This window comes from Coregonus lavaretus (genome assembly GCF_964263955.1).
Source record: "Coregonus lavaretus genome assembly, contig: HAP1_SCAFFOLD_2550, whole genome shotgun sequence".
Taxonomy (NCBI): domain Eukaryota; kingdom Metazoa; phylum Chordata; class Actinopteri; order Salmoniformes; family Salmonidae; genus Coregonus; species Coregonus lavaretus.
Genome location: NW_028163735.1, coordinates 50,001 through 68,228, shown reverse-complemented (window position 1 = coordinate 68,228; position 18,228 = coordinate 50,001). Strand labels below are relative to the sequence as shown.

The following is an 18,228-nucleotide window of genomic DNA, read 5'->3' as shown; positions in this document are numbered from 1 at the left end:
CGTGTAATCATTTAATAAATAAGTATGTTCACCTTCCACGCTGCGCCTTGGTCCTCTGTATCCGACGATCATGACATTAACCTCAAAATCCATCAGTTGAAGGTGGAGGTATCTGTCTCAATCCACCACATCTGCCTATTTCGCACTTCCGCATCTGCGGTGAAAGTTGGCAGAGCTAGAGCGGTGTTTGTCAGACATTGAGACGTACCGAAAATCGGTCTTCTCGCGAAAACGTCTGTAAATCAAATGATACAAACCCCGAACGGTTTGACCTACAAACTACTATGTAAAGGGGAGACTCTCAGGAACATGGTGTTCTCCGTTTTTCTCTACGACCCCCACGAGTATCACGGGACTCGTCTGAAGGTAACCAGGACCAGTTTAAAAAACACGCATGAATGCATGCACACGTTTGGACATCAGTTGAGGTTGCGCTACCAAGAATGAATAATTGTAGCCAATTCGGGGGCTCATTTTCTACCACAAATGACACACTCGCAAACGCCGATCCGGTATCGAATCCAGACATGAGCTGCTGTATTTAGCCTGGAATCGTTTATTTCTTACCGTGAAAATCTGACAGGAGAAAGCCATCTGACTTCTGACTATCCTAGCTCCTCACCATGTAAAACTGTCATCGTCATCCATACCATAAATTCTGATATAAAAACCTCTCTTTTTGTCAATCCACTCATCCCAAAGAGAAAGAGTTGAATCTATTAATTTAAGATCAGGTTTACATCGAAACCGTAATGTTAGCTAAATTGTTTTGATTGTAAATCCAGGAAATAATTAAAGACACAGAATTTGAGGACGAAGTGACAAGGACAACTATTCTCTAATTGTTTGAAATCAGTGGACCCAACATGAATATGAAATATGCACACAGGAAAAATGGAATTGTTTATACAATGGAGCATTCAAATACTATCCCACTGCCAGTGGGGCAACCCTAGCTTTTTCTGATTGGTCAATTCTTGGTGGGAATACAGTCTGTTAATTGGCTAGCCAGAGCAATTCTTCAAATTGTGGTAGCGCACAGCAATGTGATTGGTTGTCTAATATTCATATTGCAATATCCATAAAAAGAAATACAGTTTTACAGTTCACACAGTTGTTTCATTCTACGTTTTTATTACCTAAACATTTTTTATTTCATTGTAGCCCCTTTGTTGACAATTATTAGATTTGTGCATTCATTGAGTTATTGCATTAATACAGTTTAAACAGTAGTTGTTGGGGGGAAGTTTCAAACATAAAAGTGGAATATTGGAATATGTCTGACAAGAGGAACAGTCCAGCGTGAAATCACACAGCCACACCCACACAGCTTCCTGCATTATACAGCTGCACTGCTACAGCTTCACCTAGAGGGGGCGACAGAAACAAACAGATTTAGGAGACAGGACAAACACGACCAATGAAAGACAACACACCTTATCTGTAAGACTCTCCTGACGTAGCTGTCCCCATAGAGTCACTGTTAACCAGAAACTGACTGGCCTTAGGACAGCTCGGGCCGGATGGGCTGGTCCCATCTTTAAGATCAGTGGGCCGGTCTAAATTGGGTTTTTTAACAGAATAACCTTTTTTTTTTGGTGGTGGGGGGTTGGGGCTTCAAGGAAAATAATGGGCCAGTGTGTTAGAAAATACATGTAAACGTTAAAAAGAAAAACAGTCACATTATCAATCATGGGCACAATCCTCAACTGATTTCAATACAAGTAAGATAAATAAATATTTTTAGATAAACATGTCATAAATAAAATATGTCACTCACCCTAACTTCAGGTTCAGGATGGGTTGGTCCTCCACTTCCTCCTCGTCGCCAACTAGGATAATATTACACAGACAGATTAGATCACATCAGATATTGATTCATTTATTGAATTTATTTGATATTTAAAAGTATTAGGATTCTCCAGCCGGAGAAAAATATTACATTACATATTACACTGTCAGCTAGTAATACAGAGATGAACATCACAGAGACATTTAACATTAATACAGAGATGAACATCACAGAGACATTTAACATTAATACAGAGATGAACATCACAGAGACATTTAACATTAATGCAGAGATGAACATCACAGAGACATTTAACATTAATACAGAGATGAACATCACAGAGACATTTAACATTAATACAGAGATGAACATCACAGAGACATTTAACATTAATACAGAGATGAACATCACAGAGACATTTAACATTAATACAGAGATGAACATCACAGAGACATTTAACATTAATACAGAGATGAACATCACAGACATTTAACATTAACACAGAGATGAACATCACAGAGACATTTAGCATTAATACAGAGATGAACATCACAGAGACATTTAACATTAATACAGAGATGAACATCACAGAGACATTTAACATTAATCCAGAGATGAACATCACAGAGACATTTAACATTAATACAGAGATGAACATCACAGAGACGTTTAACATTAATACAGAGATCCCCTGGTTAATGTTATACCCGTGTTCTACTGTAGTGTTTTACTCTGCCTTTTATTTAAGATCCTAGCCTGGAATCCAGACCTGTTTTGTGCTAACATCCCAGCTAGCACATAACATTCTGAGAGTACCATTTTTTCTGAGAGCTTGATGGGAGCATGGTTGTCCTGTGGTTATTTTGCCTACAACCTTTCCACAACTTTCTGGGGATTGTTCAGGATAGTTTCTTGGCTTTGGAACATTCTCACTACATTTAAGGAATTTTAAGGAATTTCTTTATTTTTTTTTTCTTGGCATTTCATTACTTGAACACAGGGGTGTCCAACTCATTCCATGGAGGGCCGAGTGTCTGGGTTTTAGTTTTTTTTCTTCACTTAAGACATTGACCCCAGCTGAGGACAGTTCCTTACTAATTAGTGATCTTAATTCATCAATCAAGGTTGGAGCAAAAACCTGTAGACACAAGTTCAAACGTGGTTATATTTCATTTACATTTTGGGGATGTTCTAGGAACGTTCTCCAACTGGTTTGACATTGGGAATATTCTCAAATAGTTCAGAGAACGTTAAGAATCAACATTCTTCTGAGGGAATTTTAGGTAATTCTAGCTTAAACTGAAGGATTTTTGTATTAGATATTAGATGAGTTACTTAGATTGGTGTCAATAGACTCTAGGAGTTTAAGTGTGTTCAGGTGTGTTGACCGCGCCCACTAATTGGCCACACCTGATCTTAATGAGTTCTTGTTTCCTTTGAAATGGAGTCTGTTTTGAATAGACTAAAATGAACAGCTTTGTATGTGAAAAAAAAAAAAACATGGCATGCTAGCTCCATCCTGTTGGTTAAATTACATGGATTTGGGTGGCCCCAGGAATCAAACCCACTACCGTGGCGGTGCTAGTGCCATGCTCTACCAACTGGGTTCTTCAATTCCGGTCCTGGAGGGCCGAAACACTTCTGTTTTTTTATTTCTACCTGGTAGTTAATTGCACTCACCTGGTGTCCCAGGTCTGAATTAGCCCCTGATTAGAAGGAGAGGATGAAAAACAGAGGTGTTTCGGCCCTCCAGGACCGGAATTGAAGAACCCTGGTTTACCAACTGATCCATACAGGATTCTAGGCTTGAAGCTCACTGATGCCGTGTCACAATAAAAAATAAATGTGTGATTATTGCCATGTGTCCTATCAAAGGGTGCGACTTTCACTGGGGACAGGGGGGGACATGATCCCCCCCCACATTCTGAAATTGCATGTTTGTTCCCCCCAGCTTTATCATTGCACTGTGATACAAAACGAGGCATCGGTTTGCTTTAGGACCATGCGGACGCCTCAGAGCGGTCAGGTAGGCTGTTTGGTGGTTTCAGCCAGCTGGATTTAAGACCACGCCGACACCACAGAGCGTCCGAACAGAGTTAGCTGTGTGTGTTGTGCTGTTTCTCTGAGTTGTCAAACAAGTAGAGCAGGAACTGGCTACTCTTTATTTGACTGATGTAGCTGGCAAGGTAATTGCGGTTTGACTTAACAAAAACTAATATTTATTCCCAGTGCCGAGTTAGCAGTGTAACTGAAATGTAACCTTAGCTAATGTTTCATCCCCTCTCAACTGAAGTTCTGTCTGAAGTGAATGAAATAGCTATCTAGCTAGTAGCTACCACAGCCAGTTCAGCTCTAGCCTCTAGCTATCTAGCTAGTAGCTACCACAGCCAGTTCAGCTCTAGCCTCTAGCTATCTAGCTAGTAGCTACCACAGCCAGTTCAGCTCTAGCCTCTAGCTATCTAGCTAGTAGCTACCACAGCCAGTTCAGCTCTAGCCTCTAGCTATCTGGCTAGTAGCTACCACAGCCAGTTCAGCTCTAGCCTCTAGCTATCTGGCTAGTAGCTACCACAGCCAGTTCAGCTCTAGCCTCTAGCTATCTGGCTAGTAGCTACCACAGCCAGTTCAGCTCTATCCTCTAGCTATCTAGCTAGTAGCTACCACAGCCAGTTCAGCTCTAGCCTCTAGCTATCTAGCTAGTAGCTACCACAGCCAGTTCAGCTCTAGCCTCTAGCTATCTAGCTAGTAGCTACCACAGCCAGTTCAGCTCTAGCCTCTAGCTATCTAGCTAGTAGCTACCACAGCCAGTTCAGCTCTAGCCTCTAGCTATCTAGCTAGTAGCTACCACAGCCAGTTCAGCTCTAGCCTCTAGCTATCTAGCTAGTAGCTACCACAGCCAGTTCAGCTCTAGCCTCTAGCTATCTAGCTAGTAGCTACCACAGCCAGTTCAGCTCTAGCCTCTAGCTATCTAGCTAGTAGCTACCACAGCCAGTTCAGCTCTAGCCTCTAGCTATCTAGCTAGTAGCTACCACAGCCAGTTCAGCTCTAGCCTCTAGCTATCTAGCTAGTAGCTACCACAGCCAGTTCAGCTCTAGCCTCTAGCTATCTGTCAGGTAGCAGTATCTAACAGCTGTTGTGTTTATGGAAATGTTCTGTAGCCTTGTTTTGTCCCGTTTCAACAGAAGTAAATTAACTTGGCTTGTTTTCGCCTGTTGATGTACCATTAGAGCTAGCCAAAAGTTGGCTAACAATAGCTATTATTTTAGCCTCAATCACACTAGTAGACCTGAATCAAATGATGAAACCAGCGGCCAAACTATTCTGACCTTTTTTTGACAGCGCACTGTGAGTTTTTATTAGAGTCAGTATACTGTAGCAATGTTACATTATTGATCTGTCAGTTTCCCTAGTTAATTCCCTACTTTTCACACGGACACGGTATTAACAGCTCTTCAGGCTTCACTGTCATGGTGCACAGTCAGTACACAACACTATGCTCATAATGTCTTAGCAGGATCAGATGGTGACCGGTGTCTCAGCAGGGTCAGGCAGCCAGGGAAGACCAGTCTGTGATGGAGCTGAGGTGAATAGTTGCAGATACAACACTTTATTCTCTCTGTGCAGCAAACACTGGACAAGCCAGATGCTATTTTAAGGCAGTCTGACAAACCTCCAAAGTTGATTTCCAAACTGTATCAAGGGTTGATAGAGGCTTTTCCCGATGACACAAAACATGTAAAATAAAAATGTGAGGACGACCTGGTAGAAGCTATTGATGATGATGAATGGATACAGATATGTTTGAATGCCCAGTCATGTTCATATCATCTCAGACATAAATTACTGCAGTTTAAGATCATCTATAGAATGTTCTATATGCCAGTGAAACTGAATAACATGCACTCAGAAATGTCATTCCTCTGCTGGAGGTGCAAAACACAAAAGGGGACATATTTGCATATCTTATGGTCTCGTGAAGGCTAGCTGAATTCTGGCAAAGAGTATGTTCTTTTATCTCAGCATGTCTACAGATTCTCCCTTCTCCCTGTTTTTGTTTGCTTGGAAATGTTAATACTGGAGACTGTTATCAGAAGAATCTGTGTAACCTAGCATTTATAGTGGCTAAGAAATGCATTGCCATTAATTGGAAGGTTGGTGGACCCCTAGGGGCAGGATGGGGCAATCCAGCTATATTGTGTGCAAGTAAAAACAGTACTACAGTACTATGATATGAATTACAGTGCCCTTCGTAATTACTGGGACAGTGAAGCATTTTGTCCTCTTTTGGCTCTATACTCCAAAAGTTTGGATTTGAAATCTAACCATGACTATGATGTTAAAGTGCAGACTGTCAGCTTTCATTTTAGGGTATTTTCATCCGTATCAGGTGAACCATTTAGAAATTACAGCATTTTATGTACATAGTCCCCATTTTAGTGGAGCAAAAGTACTGGGACAAATTCACTTGTACGTGTATTAAAGTAGTATAAAGTGTAATATTTGGTCCCATATTCAAATGCAAATGGGTCTTCCAAATGGACAATGATCCCAAGCATACTTCCAAAGTTGTGGCAAAATGGTTTAAGGACAATAAAGTCAAGGTATTGGAGTGGCCATCACAAAGCCCTGACCTCAATCCTATAGAAAATGTGTGGGCAGAACTGAAAAAGCGTGGGTGAGCAAGGAGGCCTACAAACCTGACTCAGTTACACCAGCTCTGTCAGGAGGAATGGGCCAAAATTCACCCAACTTATTGTGGGAAGCTTGTGGAAGATCTACCAGAAACGTTTGACCCAAGTTAAACAATTTAAAGGCAATGCTACCAAATACTAATTGAGTGTATGTAAACTTCTGACCCACTGGGAATGTGATGAAAGAAATAAAAGCTGAAATAAATAATTATCTATACTATTATTCTGACATTTCACATTCTTAAAATAAAGTGGTGATCCTAACTGACCTAAAACAGGGAATTTTTACTAGGATTAAATGTCAGGAATTGTGAAAAACTGAGTTTAAATGTATTTGGCTAAGGTGTATGTAAACTTCCGACTTCAACTGTATTTGGTCCCATATTCATAGCACGCAATGACTACATCAAGCTTGTGACTCTACAAATTGGATGTGTTCTCTGTTTTGGTTGTGTTTCTGATGATTTTGTGCCCAGTAGAAAAGTATGGTAAATAATGTATTGTGAAATTTTGGAGTCACTTTTATTGTAAATAAGTATATAATATGTTTCTAAACACTTCTACATTAATGTGGATGCTACCATGGTTACGGATAATCCTGAATGAATTCCAAGAAACAAAATGTGCTAGTTGTGATTCCACTTCTTGTACTCCGTGTCATATGCCAAATGATGTTTTGCATGACAAGGAGTGGCAAGGAGTAGAATGTTATCACAAAATAGACTGGTACCCAGGCTAAGAAGATCCCATAGGGTTGACAGCCTGTTTTGCGAGGGAGACTTGGCAAGACTTGGTTAGCAGGACCAGGCTAACTGTAGACTTACAGTAGTTAGCAGGACCTGGCTAACTGTATACTAAGATAACAGGACCTGGCTAACTGTAGACTTAGTTAGCATGACCAGGCTAACTGTATACTAAGATTTCAGGACCTGGCTAACTGTAGACTTAGTTAGCAGGACCAGGCTAACTGTATACTAAGATAACAGGACCAGGCTAACTGTATACTAAGATAGCAGGACCAGGCTAACTGTAGACTTAGTTAGCAGGACCAGACTAACTGTATACTAAGATAACAGGACCTGGCTAACTGTATACTAAGATAACAGGACCAGGCTAACTGTAGACCTAGTTAACAGGACCAGGCTAACTGTAGACTTAGTTAGCAGGACCAGGCTAACTGTAGACTTAGTTAGCAGGAACTGGCTAACTGTAGACTAAGTTAGCAGGACCAGGCTAACTGTAGACTTAGTTAGCAGGACCAGGCTAACTGTAGACTTAGTTAGCAGGACCAGGCTAACTGTAGACTTAGCTAGCAGGACCAGGCTAACTGTAGACTTAGTTAGCAGGACCAGGCTAACTGTTGACTTAGTTAGCAGGACCAGGCTAACTGTAGACTTAGTTAGCAGGACCAGGCTAACTGTAGACTTAGTTAGCAGGACCAGGCTAACTGCATACCTAAGTTAGGCTAACTTTACCTGGAGGTGAAGAGAGCCTTCTCGTTGATCATCTGGACTCTGAAGATGTTGACAGCCTTATAGACGTCTATCACATCCTGGTACTTCTCCAGTAGAGGCCTGGAGAGAGAGACAGGTTAGAAAAGTGTCACTCCACAATATTACCACACTAGATTAAACACAACAATGTGGAGTTGAGACGTTATAAACCTCCATAGGCAATCAATGTCATCAATATCAATCAGCATACATTACATCATCAATATCAATCAGTATACATTATATTGTATCAGTTGTAATACATTATAATATCCTCAAGATACCTGTAATATGTCCCTGACTTGTCCTTCTGGTTCCTCTGGTCCCTCTGGTCTGACTTCATGTCCTCTCCCCCCCACTGGTAGCAGGGGCAGGGGAAGAGGTTTAGCCTTGGGTACAGGCAGGGGCTGGGGCCTGGTCTGGTCCTCTCTCCCAGGGGCAGGTGCTGTGCCAGGTAAGGTCTGAGCAGGGCTCTGGGCAGCAGAGACACCAGCCAGTAGATGGGCTCCTCATGCACAATGTCATGGAAGCTCTGGAGGTACTGACGCACGGCTGCAGAGGGCTGGATGGAGGACAGGTTCTGTAGGCAGGAGGAGGAGGAGGAGGAGGAGGAAGAGATGGAGGAGAAAGAGATGGAGGAGAAAGAGGACGAGATAGAGGAGGAGATGGAGGAGGAGGAGGAGGAGATGGAAGAGGAGGAGATGGAGATAGAGGAGGAGGAGATGGAGGAGATGGAGGTGGAGTAGGAGATGGAGGAGGAGTAGGAGATGGAGGAGATAGAGGAGATGGAGGAGGAGGAGGAAGAGATGGAGGAGGAAGAGGAGGAGATGGAGATAGAGGAGGAAGAGGAGGAGGAGGAAGGAAATTCAAATTACATTTTAATTGTCACATGCGCTGAATACAACTGGTGTAGACTTTACCATGAAATGCTTGCTTACGAGCCCTTCCCAACAATGCAGAGTTTTAAAATAATAATACAAATAAAAGTAACAAAAGGAATAAAATAATGTACACAAGAATGGAGCTATATATAGGGATTATCAGATTAATGTTTTTTATTCAACTAGGCAAGTCAGTTAAGAACAAATTCTTATTTACAATGACGGCCTACACCGGCCAAACCCGGACGACTCTCGGCCAATTGTGCGCCGCCCTATGGGACTCCCAATCACGGCCGGTTGTGATACAGCCTGGAATCAAACCAGGGGGGTCTGTAGTGACGCCTCAAGCACTGAGATGCAGTGCCTTAGACCGCTGCGCCACTCAGGAGCCCAATGTGCAGGGATAGGAGGTATTTGAGGTAGATATGTACATGAAGGCAGGGTAAAGTGACTGCAAAGTTGGGTTGGAACTCGAAAGATGTCATCCTTCTCCATCGGCGCCATCTTGGCATAAACCAAGAGGAGGAGACAGGTATTAGGTATCAGAGGAGAGACAGGTGTTTTACTCTGTGGCCTGCTGAGATGGGGAGGTTCTGTAGGTAGGAGAGAGCTTGTTACTTAGTCACTGCTACTAGCCGGCTAACAGCCAGTAGTCTATAACCTGCACCTTAGAGACTGCTGCCCTCTGTACATAGAGTCATTTAACACTGGTCACTGTAATAATGTTTATATACTGTTTTACCCATTTTATATGTGTATACTGTATTCTAGTCAAGGCTCATCCTATATAACTACTGCTGTACCAGTGTTAATTTTGGCACTCTTTTTTAAATATTTAGTCCAGTCTTAGTCATTTTGACAAAAATATAATTAAGGCGTTCTTCGGCTGTCCCCATAGGAGAACCCTTTTTTGGTTTCAGGTAGAACCCTTTTTGGTTTCGGGTGGAACTCTTTTGGGTTCCATGTAGAACCCTCTGGGGAAAGGGTTCTGCATGGAGCCCAGTGGGGTTCTGCCTGGAACCAAAAAGGGTCTTCAAGGGGTTCTCCCATGGGGACAGCCGAATAACCCTTTTAGGTTCTAGATAGCACCTTTTAGGGAGCTTTGCTGCTGTACTGTATTTGTTGCTTGCGCTGCTAGATACAAAAGAAAAGGATTCTTAAAATCATATTCTTACAAATCTAGCTACAAGACTCAGGAATGTAGGTTGGATGTCTGTTGTACATTATTTATGTTTTACATTAGGCTGGCGTTGTACATTACATACACACCTGTATACGTATGTGTTTGCATGTGTGTCTTTCAGAGGTGTTGGGTTAAAAGCGGAAGTCACATTTCGGTTGGACATTTTGTGCAATTGACCAATAATGTGATCGTAATCTTAATCTTGCATTGTACATTAGGCTGACTGACTTCAGATCAAATAACAGCAGGCATTCCTTCAAGGTGCTGTATTCAGTCAAATAACAGCAGGCATTCCTTCAAGGTGCTGTATTCAGTCAAATAACAGCAGGCATTCCTTCAAGGTGCTGTATTCAGTCAAATAACAGCAGGCATTCCTCCAAGGTGCTGTATTCAGTCAAATAACAGCAGGCATTCCTTCAAGGTGCTGTATTCAGTCAAATAACAGCAGGCATTCCTTCAAGGTGCTGTATTCAGTCAAATAACAGCAGGCATTCCTTCAAGGTGCTGTATTCAGTCAAATAACAGCAGGCATTCCTTCAAGGTGCTGTATTCAGTCAAATAACAGCAGGCATTCCTTCAAGGTGCTGTATTCAGTCAAATAACAGCAGGCATTCCTCCAATGTGCTGTATTCAGATCAAATAACAGCAGGCATTCCCCAAGGTGCTGTATTCAGTCAAATAACAGCAGGCATTCCTTCAAGGTGCTGTATTCAGTCAAATAACAGCAGGCATTCCTTCAAGGTGCTGTATTCAGTCAAATAACAGCAGGCATTCCTTCAAGGTGCTGTATTCAGTCAAATAACAGCAGGCATTCCTTCAAGGTGCTGTATTCAGTCAAATAACAGCAGGCATTCCTTCAAGGTGCTGTATTCAGTCAAATAACAGCAGGCATTCCTTCAAGGTGCTGTATTCAGTCAAATAACAGCAGGCATTCCTCCAAGGTGCTGTATTCAGTCAAATAACAGCAGGCATTCCTCCAAGGTGCTGTATTCAGATCAAATAACAGCAGGCATTCCTTCAAGGTGCTGTATTCAGTCAAATAACAGCAGGCATTCCTTCAAGGTGCTGTATTCAGTCAAATGCCAGGAACTTTTCCTGTTTAACGTTTCCGTGTGTTTAATTTAGCAAACATGAGGAGATTTTCCTGTTTAACGTACTCTGACCTACCTTGATTTGCAAGCAGCTATTGTTCTCCTCTGCTGAGGTTTTGAAATCTGAGATTTTGCACACACACAATAGCACAAACACTGTGGTGGCCTCTTTCTTTGTCTGTCTTCCACTTCAAATTTACTGGACATTGCACATTCTAGGTCTTTTATTCTACAATTTGGGACCTCATATAAAAGCCAAACCAACCATTGCCTAAATTCTCAGTCGTGTGGACAGCCTGGTCTCACAGACTAGACGTAAATCCGGGACACTCAAATTAGTATATGTTACATTTGGTATGGTTACATAAGAAGGATGGTTACTTATGGCAAAAAATGAAAGTAGGGTAGTTGGTCGGGGTGGATGGATGGGCGTATAATGCGAACGTCTAGAAACCCAAAGGTTGCGAATTCGAATCTCATCGCGGACAACTTTAGCATTTTAGCTAATTAGCAACTTTTCAACTACTTACTAATTTATTGCTACTTTCCAACTACTTAGCATGTTAGCTAACCCTTCCCCTAACCCTAATCTTAACCATTTTAGATAATAAGAATAATAAGAATATTGACATGAAAACCTGTCGCCATTTGGATGGAAACCAAGCTATAGACACACTTAAAGCCAATTTAGGGAAATATTATTTGAATGATAAAAGACTGTGAACTGAACTGAATGAACTAAAGGGAATATTATTGTAATGCTAAAAGACTATGAACTGAACTGAATGAACTAAAGGGAATATTATTGTAATGCTAAAATACTATGACGTGAACTGAATGAACTAAAGGGAATCAAAAAAGGGGAAAGAAAGCAGAAACTTGAAACTATTGATTCTGTTTTGGGTCTAAATACACTAAAACTTGAGTAATACAATTTGAATTTAACCAAAACAAAAAAAGGGTTCAATAAGGTTACTGGTTCATTGAAAAGGTTAATGGAAGGTTAATTGATTATTAAATGATTAATTGATAAATCACCTACGACATTCCAGTTGTTTTTTCTTGCTATACGTCATCTTACATTGTATATTAAGATATACCTTACATTTTATATTAAGATATATCTTAAATTATATATTAAGATATATTATCTTAAATTGTATATTAAGGGAGATTGTTATAAGAGCTTCTTACCAGGTGTGGTGGAGTTTGGTTCTGGGCCTCCTTCAGAGACTCCTGGTAGCGTTGATGTGTTGTCTGGAGAAACAGCATGATGTCTGGGGGACCCTGGACTGTTCTGATCAGCACCTGGCACTCACACACACATTTAGCAGACACTGTTATCCAGAGCAACTTATCTTAAGATATCTAGGGACGACAACCACGTATCACAGTCATAGAAAGTAAAACTTTACGGTATTAGTTTTATTGAATGTATTTTCCTTTCACCTGCAGCATGGTGATGACTCTGTCCAGGTATAGCACCTCCTGTTGGCAGAAGTCAGCGTAGAAGCGGGCAGGCAGACGTCTGGTATACATCCCACTGAGGAAGGCTGAGTCGAGGGTCTCATCTGCTACTCTCTTACTGGTCTCCCACAGGACGTCATAAATACTCACCTCTTCAACCAGTTCTGGGGGGGGAGGAAAAAATAAATAAAAAATTTGCTTTGGTGCAGTTTTCACAAGTATGTGTTACATTTTAGCAACTCAAAACAGATAATCAAAAAGGCAGCCGTTTCAAAACTCTAAACACATTTTCTATTGACTATTACAACACACAAAGTCATACAGTCACTTTTACACCCAAACCTAATCAGTGTTTCATCTAGAAAATACATGTTTCACATTGCTTTTCACAGTGCAACGCTCACATTACTTTCAATATGATTCTCTTCTCATTTTGTTAAAATACATTTTACTATTACCCTAATATACCTTTTATGTAGCAGGAGTTTTTATCCAAAGTGACAGCAGTGAGTCTACACATTTTCGTATGTGACCCCAGCGGGAATCAAACCCACAACTCTGGTGTTGCTAGTGCCATGCTCTAATACTAATTGAGCCACACAAGACACTACAATATATGAGCGCAATAGAATACTGTAAAATACAATACATGATTACAATACAGGTGGAAGAGGTATGATCGCCACCCCCATGAGGGTAACGCCCACCTTCAGGCCATGGATGAGGCATGCAATGACATCAATCCAGAACTATGTCAGGCTTGGATTTGACATGCCAAAAAGGTTTTTCCCCCAGGCGCATGAACAATGAGGACATTTATTGTGATGTCGATGAGAACCTATTGCAAAATGCTCCAGACAGGCTTGATGCAAACTAGCGCCTGCTAAACATTATGTTTCTTTCATTCATTTAATTTGTTTCATTTGATTACAGTACACCTACAGAACCAGTCACAAGCTTGGACAAACCTACTCATTGAAGATTTTTTCTTTTTCTAAACTATTTTCTACATTGTAGAATAATAGTGAAGACATCAAAACTATGAAATAACACATATGGAATCATTCAGTAACCAAAAAAGTGTTAAACAAATCAAAATATATTTTTAATGTGATATTCTTTCCTTCTTAATGCGTTTGAAACAATCAGTTCTGTTGTGACAAGGTAGGTATACAGAAGATAGCCCTATTTGGTAAAAGACCAAGTCCATATTATGGCAAGAACAGCTCAAATAAGCAAAGAGAAACGACAGTCCATAATTACTTTAAGACATTAAGGTTAGTCAATACGGAAAATGTCAAGAACTTTGAACGTTTCTTCAAGTGCAGTCGCAAAAACTATCAAGCGCTATGATGAAACTGGCTCTCATGAGGACCGCCACAGGAAAGTAAGACCCCAGAGTGACCTCTGCTGCAGAGGATAAGTTCATTAGTTACCAGCCTCAGAAATTGCAGCTCAAATAAATGCTTCACAGAGTTCAAGTCACAGACACATCTCAACGTCAACTGTTCAGAGGAGACAGTGTGAATCAGGCCTTCATGGTCAAATTGCTGCAAAGAAACCAGTACTAAAGGACACCAATAAGAAGAAGAGACTTGCTTGGGCCAAGAAACACGAGCAATGGACATTAGACCGGTGGAAATCTGTCCCTTGGTCTGATGAGTCCAAATCTGATGAGTCATATATTTGTGAGATGCAGAGTAGGTGAACTGATGATCTCCGCATTAGTGCTTCCCACCGTGAAGCATGACACTGTCTGTGATTTATTTACAATTCAAGGCACACTTAAGCAGCATGGCTACCACAGCATTCTGCAGCGATACGCCATCCCATCTGGTTTGGGCTTAGTGGGACTATCTTTTTTTTTTTTCAACAGAGGCCCATTATCAGCAACCATCAGGCCTGTGTTCCAATGGCACGTTGTGTTTGCTAATCCAAGTTTATCATTTTAAAAGGCTAATTGATCATTAGAAAACCCTTTTGCAATTATGTTGCACAGCTGAAAACTGTTGTGCTGATTAAAGAAGCAATAAAACTGGCCTTCTTGAGACTAGTTGAGTATCTGGAGCATCAGCAATTGTGGGTTCAATTACAGGCTCAAAAAAGCCAGAAACAAATAACTTTCTTCTGAAACTCGTCTGTCTATTCTTGTTCTGAGAAATGAAGGCTATTCCATGTGTGAAATTGCCAAGAAACTGAAGACCTCGTACAACGCTGGGTACTACTCCCTTCACAGAACAGCACAAACTGGCTCTAACCAGAATAGAAAGAGGAGTGGGAGGCCCCGGTGCACAACTGAGCAAGAGGACAAATACATTAGAGTGTCTAGTTTGAGAAACAGACGCCTCACAGGTCCTCAACTGGCAGCTTCATTAAATAGTACCCGCAAAACATCAGTCTCAACGTCAACTGTGAAGAGGTGACTCCGGGATGCTGATCTTCTAGGCAGAGATGCAAAGAAAAAGCCATAACTCAGACTGCCCATCTTAATATTTTCTTTTTATTGGCCAGTCTGAGATATGGCTTTTTCTTTGCAAATATCCATGAAGAAAAACTGTGGGGGTTGCTTTACCTCTTTACAAGTATTGTTGTGGCAGTGGAAGATATTTTAAAACGCTTTACTTAAGCGAAGTAGTGAAATATAGTCAAAAGTTTAAAAAAAAATTATTCCAATATCTGGTCTGATTACTTTGATAGACTACAATATGAACCTTATTACTTTGGAGTGTGGGGCAGTTAGATCACATCTTTCATCACTAACAACTACAGTCACACTACTACACTTTCACTCATAAGGAATTAGTAAAGTTTTAGGATATAATTTGAGGAAGAACTATGACGGTGCACCTAGTGGAAGTAGTTTAGAAGTTTGTTAGTGTTACATTTTGTAGGCTGGTTTAGTAGAGGGAGTGACCGTTGTAAAACTAGTTGATGGTAGCCGTCAGTGGGTTGTAGTAGTAGTAGTAAATAGCCCAGGCTATTTTAGATAGGTAGGTCATGGGTTAGCTATAGTAAGTGGGGTCGCTATCGTAGCGTGGCTAGCGTGGGGGTTGTTATAGAGGGTAAGGTTAGTGGGTTAGAGTGAGCTGTGTGGTATAATCAGTCTGTTTTAGATAGGTAGGTCATGGGTTAGCTATAGTAAGTGGGGTCGCTATCGTAGCGTGGCTAGCGTGGGGGTTGTTATAGAGGGTAAGGTTAGTGGGTTAGAGTGAGCTGTGTGGTATAATCAGTCCGACATGCTTCCACAGTGCTACAATTAGAACATTCTAAACGTTATATGGCACTTACTTCAACAGTGGGAAGTTAGCTACATTAAAGTAGCTGATGCAGTTACCAAAACAGCTGTATAGTTTGATTGGTAGATGTTATTTCTGTGTTCTGATGTTAGGTTTGAATAGCAGAGAAGTGGACTAAAAAAAATGCTCTACGTTTTTGCCGAAGCTGCTGGGAAAAGTGGTCAAAATAGCTGATAGCTGATTGGTGTCAAAAGTCACATTGTTTACAGTGAATAGAACGTTGGAAGTCAGTTTTTAACATGGGAGATTTAAATAATGGCATCTTTAGAATGTTGAAGATATCCCATTAAAGTGGATGAGGTTTTCTAGGAGGATGAAAAGCTTAATAGTTTAAAAACTATTTCAGACCTGTCTACACGTTTTAAAGTTTGAATGGCGTAGCGTTCTCAAGTGCCATCTCACGAGGTGCTGCACCTGTAACTTCCCACTATCAGACACCACAAACTTCTTGATCTCTTAGATCTGTTTAGCCTTGGCAATGGGCCGAGACTTACCTACCTCTCTCGTGTGCTTGCTTCTGACTTGGTAATGCTGATAAACCAGATCTAAAAGAACATTTAAAAAAAAGACATGAATGTAATTTACTGTTAATGTGGTCTCTGCAAAAACGTGGCCAGGTACAAGACAGTATTAGCCCGCTACCTTGTCTCCATCGAACACACGTAGAACCTCAGCTCTCCACAGGACACGTCATTCCAGCCCTGCCCAGCTGTTACCAAGGCATCAAACAATCACAAGAGTTATTTCAATGTCCTCAGAGGGCGAGAGAGAGAGAGAGAGAGAGAGAGAGAGAGAGAGAGAGAGAGAGAGAGAGAGAGAGAGAGAGAGAGAGAGAGAGAGAGAGAGAGAGAGAGAGAGAGAGAGAGAGAGAGAGAGAGAGAGAGAGAGAGAGAGAGAGAGAGAGAGAGAGAGAGAAGAGAAGAGAGAGAGAGAGAGAGAGAGAGAGCGAGAGAATATATCATTTATTCGTTTCGGTAACAGGATGTGTATGTGTGCACCTCCAGTGTGTAGCTCCATACAGTTCTCCCCCTGTCCAGAGTTACTGGGCTCATCCTCCTCCCAGTAAAAATGGTCAACAGCTGAGCCGTCACTCCACAGCCACATCCCCTCCTAATCACAGGAAAACATTGATTGATTGATTAATGGATTGAAACCACTTCTTTTTGTTTTTAAACCAAAAGGTACATTGAGATTTTACCTGTGTAACCTGTATACATTACTAAACATTTGACTGACTGACTGACTGATTAACCCAGTGTACCTGAGCTGCGTCGTAGCCTCCCATCCAGACCGGCTGGTCGGTGTGTCTCCTGACCAGGTCCTGGACAAACACCTGTTGACCCGGGCTGTGAACCGACACTAGATTCCCTCCGTGCTGGGAGCAGTACGACTGGAGGGACAGTCAGAGAACACTGTGTTAGCCCGCTGAGCTAAATCCCCGGCATTACCTCGGGGAGCTAAGATCAACGCAAGCTAGAAAATGACATTTCCTGAAGTAAATGTGCGCCTGATTTTAGCGTCATTCTTTTACCATGGAATTGCCCTAAATCAATGCCTAACTAACTCTACTACAAGTTGGCCTTTAGTTTCTCTGTCTCTCCCTATTACAAGTGTTACCTCTGCTGTGGACCAGGTGGCCCAGACGGGGTAGAAGGAGAAGCAGCGATGCCCATTCTGATGCCATCCGGCTGGGCATGGGGACTGGGGCTCCACCCCTACCACTTCCTGGTCTGTGGTGTTCACCACCCCCGAGGCAGCATCCACCCCTGGAACAACAACAACAACACACCGACACAGTTCAAGAGCTGTGGTGGACTTAGTTTAACCGGTACATTGGAAGCAATCAATGGAATAATCCCGAAAGTGCAAACTATGCTAGATCAAATAGCACCTCAAATATTCTATAGCATTTAGAATGGTGTTTTCCCCAGATACAATGCTATTTTACAGTAAACTAATGGACAACAGACTTTCAGCACGCTTACAGGGAAGGACATTTAACATGCACGGCACTTACGCAAATGACTGATGATTGGCTGAGAGAAATTGATGGTAAAAAGATTGTAGGGGCTGTTTTGTTAGACTTCAGTGCGGCGTTTGACATTATCAATCACAGTCTGCTGCTGGGAAAACGTATGTGTTATGGCTTTACACCCCCTGCTATATTGTGGATAAAGAGTTACCTGTCTAACAGAACACAGAGGCTGTTCTTTAATCAGTTAAACTGTTTACACACACAGTTTGGTTTCAAGTTTCATATTGACCTTTTACGAGGTGCAGAGCCATCACTGCACAACAAAGCAGCAGAGACATCCTGCCAACCGATCTGCTGAGATA

General features: G+C 41.6%; 1 protein-coding gene across 1 annotated transcript in view; it reads right to left on the bottom strand.

Moving 5' to 3' along the window:
• Positions 1–1,120: 1,120 nt before the first annotated feature.
• The window catches only part of LOC311117825 (uncharacterized protein), a 20,255-nt gene continuing 3,147 nt past the window's right edge, over positions 1,121–18,228 (bottom strand). The window contains exons 2-13 of the mRNA XM_084192733.1: positions 18,156–18,220; positions 17,509–17,657; positions 17,153–17,281; positions 16,890–17,001; positions 16,534–16,600; positions 16,390–16,436; positions 12,578–12,759; positions 12,323–12,436; positions 8,258–8,553; positions 7,956–8,054; positions 1,781–1,832; positions 1,121–1,367 (exon numbers count right to left, since the gene is read on the bottom strand). Coding sequence (XP_084048859.1) covers positions 1,356–1,367; positions 1,781–1,832; positions 7,956–8,054; positions 8,258–8,553; positions 12,323–12,436; positions 12,578–12,759; positions 16,390–16,436; positions 16,534–16,600; positions 16,890–17,001; positions 17,153–17,281; positions 17,509–17,657; positions 18,156–18,204 — 1,308 coding nt within the window. The 5' untranslated portion in view covers positions 18,205–18,220 and the 3' untranslated portion in view covers positions 1,121–1,355. The remainder of the gene's footprint in view (positions 1,368–1,780; positions 1,833–7,955; positions 8,055–8,257; positions 8,554–12,322; positions 12,437–12,577; positions 12,760–16,389; positions 16,437–16,533; positions 16,601–16,889; positions 17,002–17,152; positions 17,282–17,508; positions 17,658–18,155; positions 18,221–18,228) is intronic.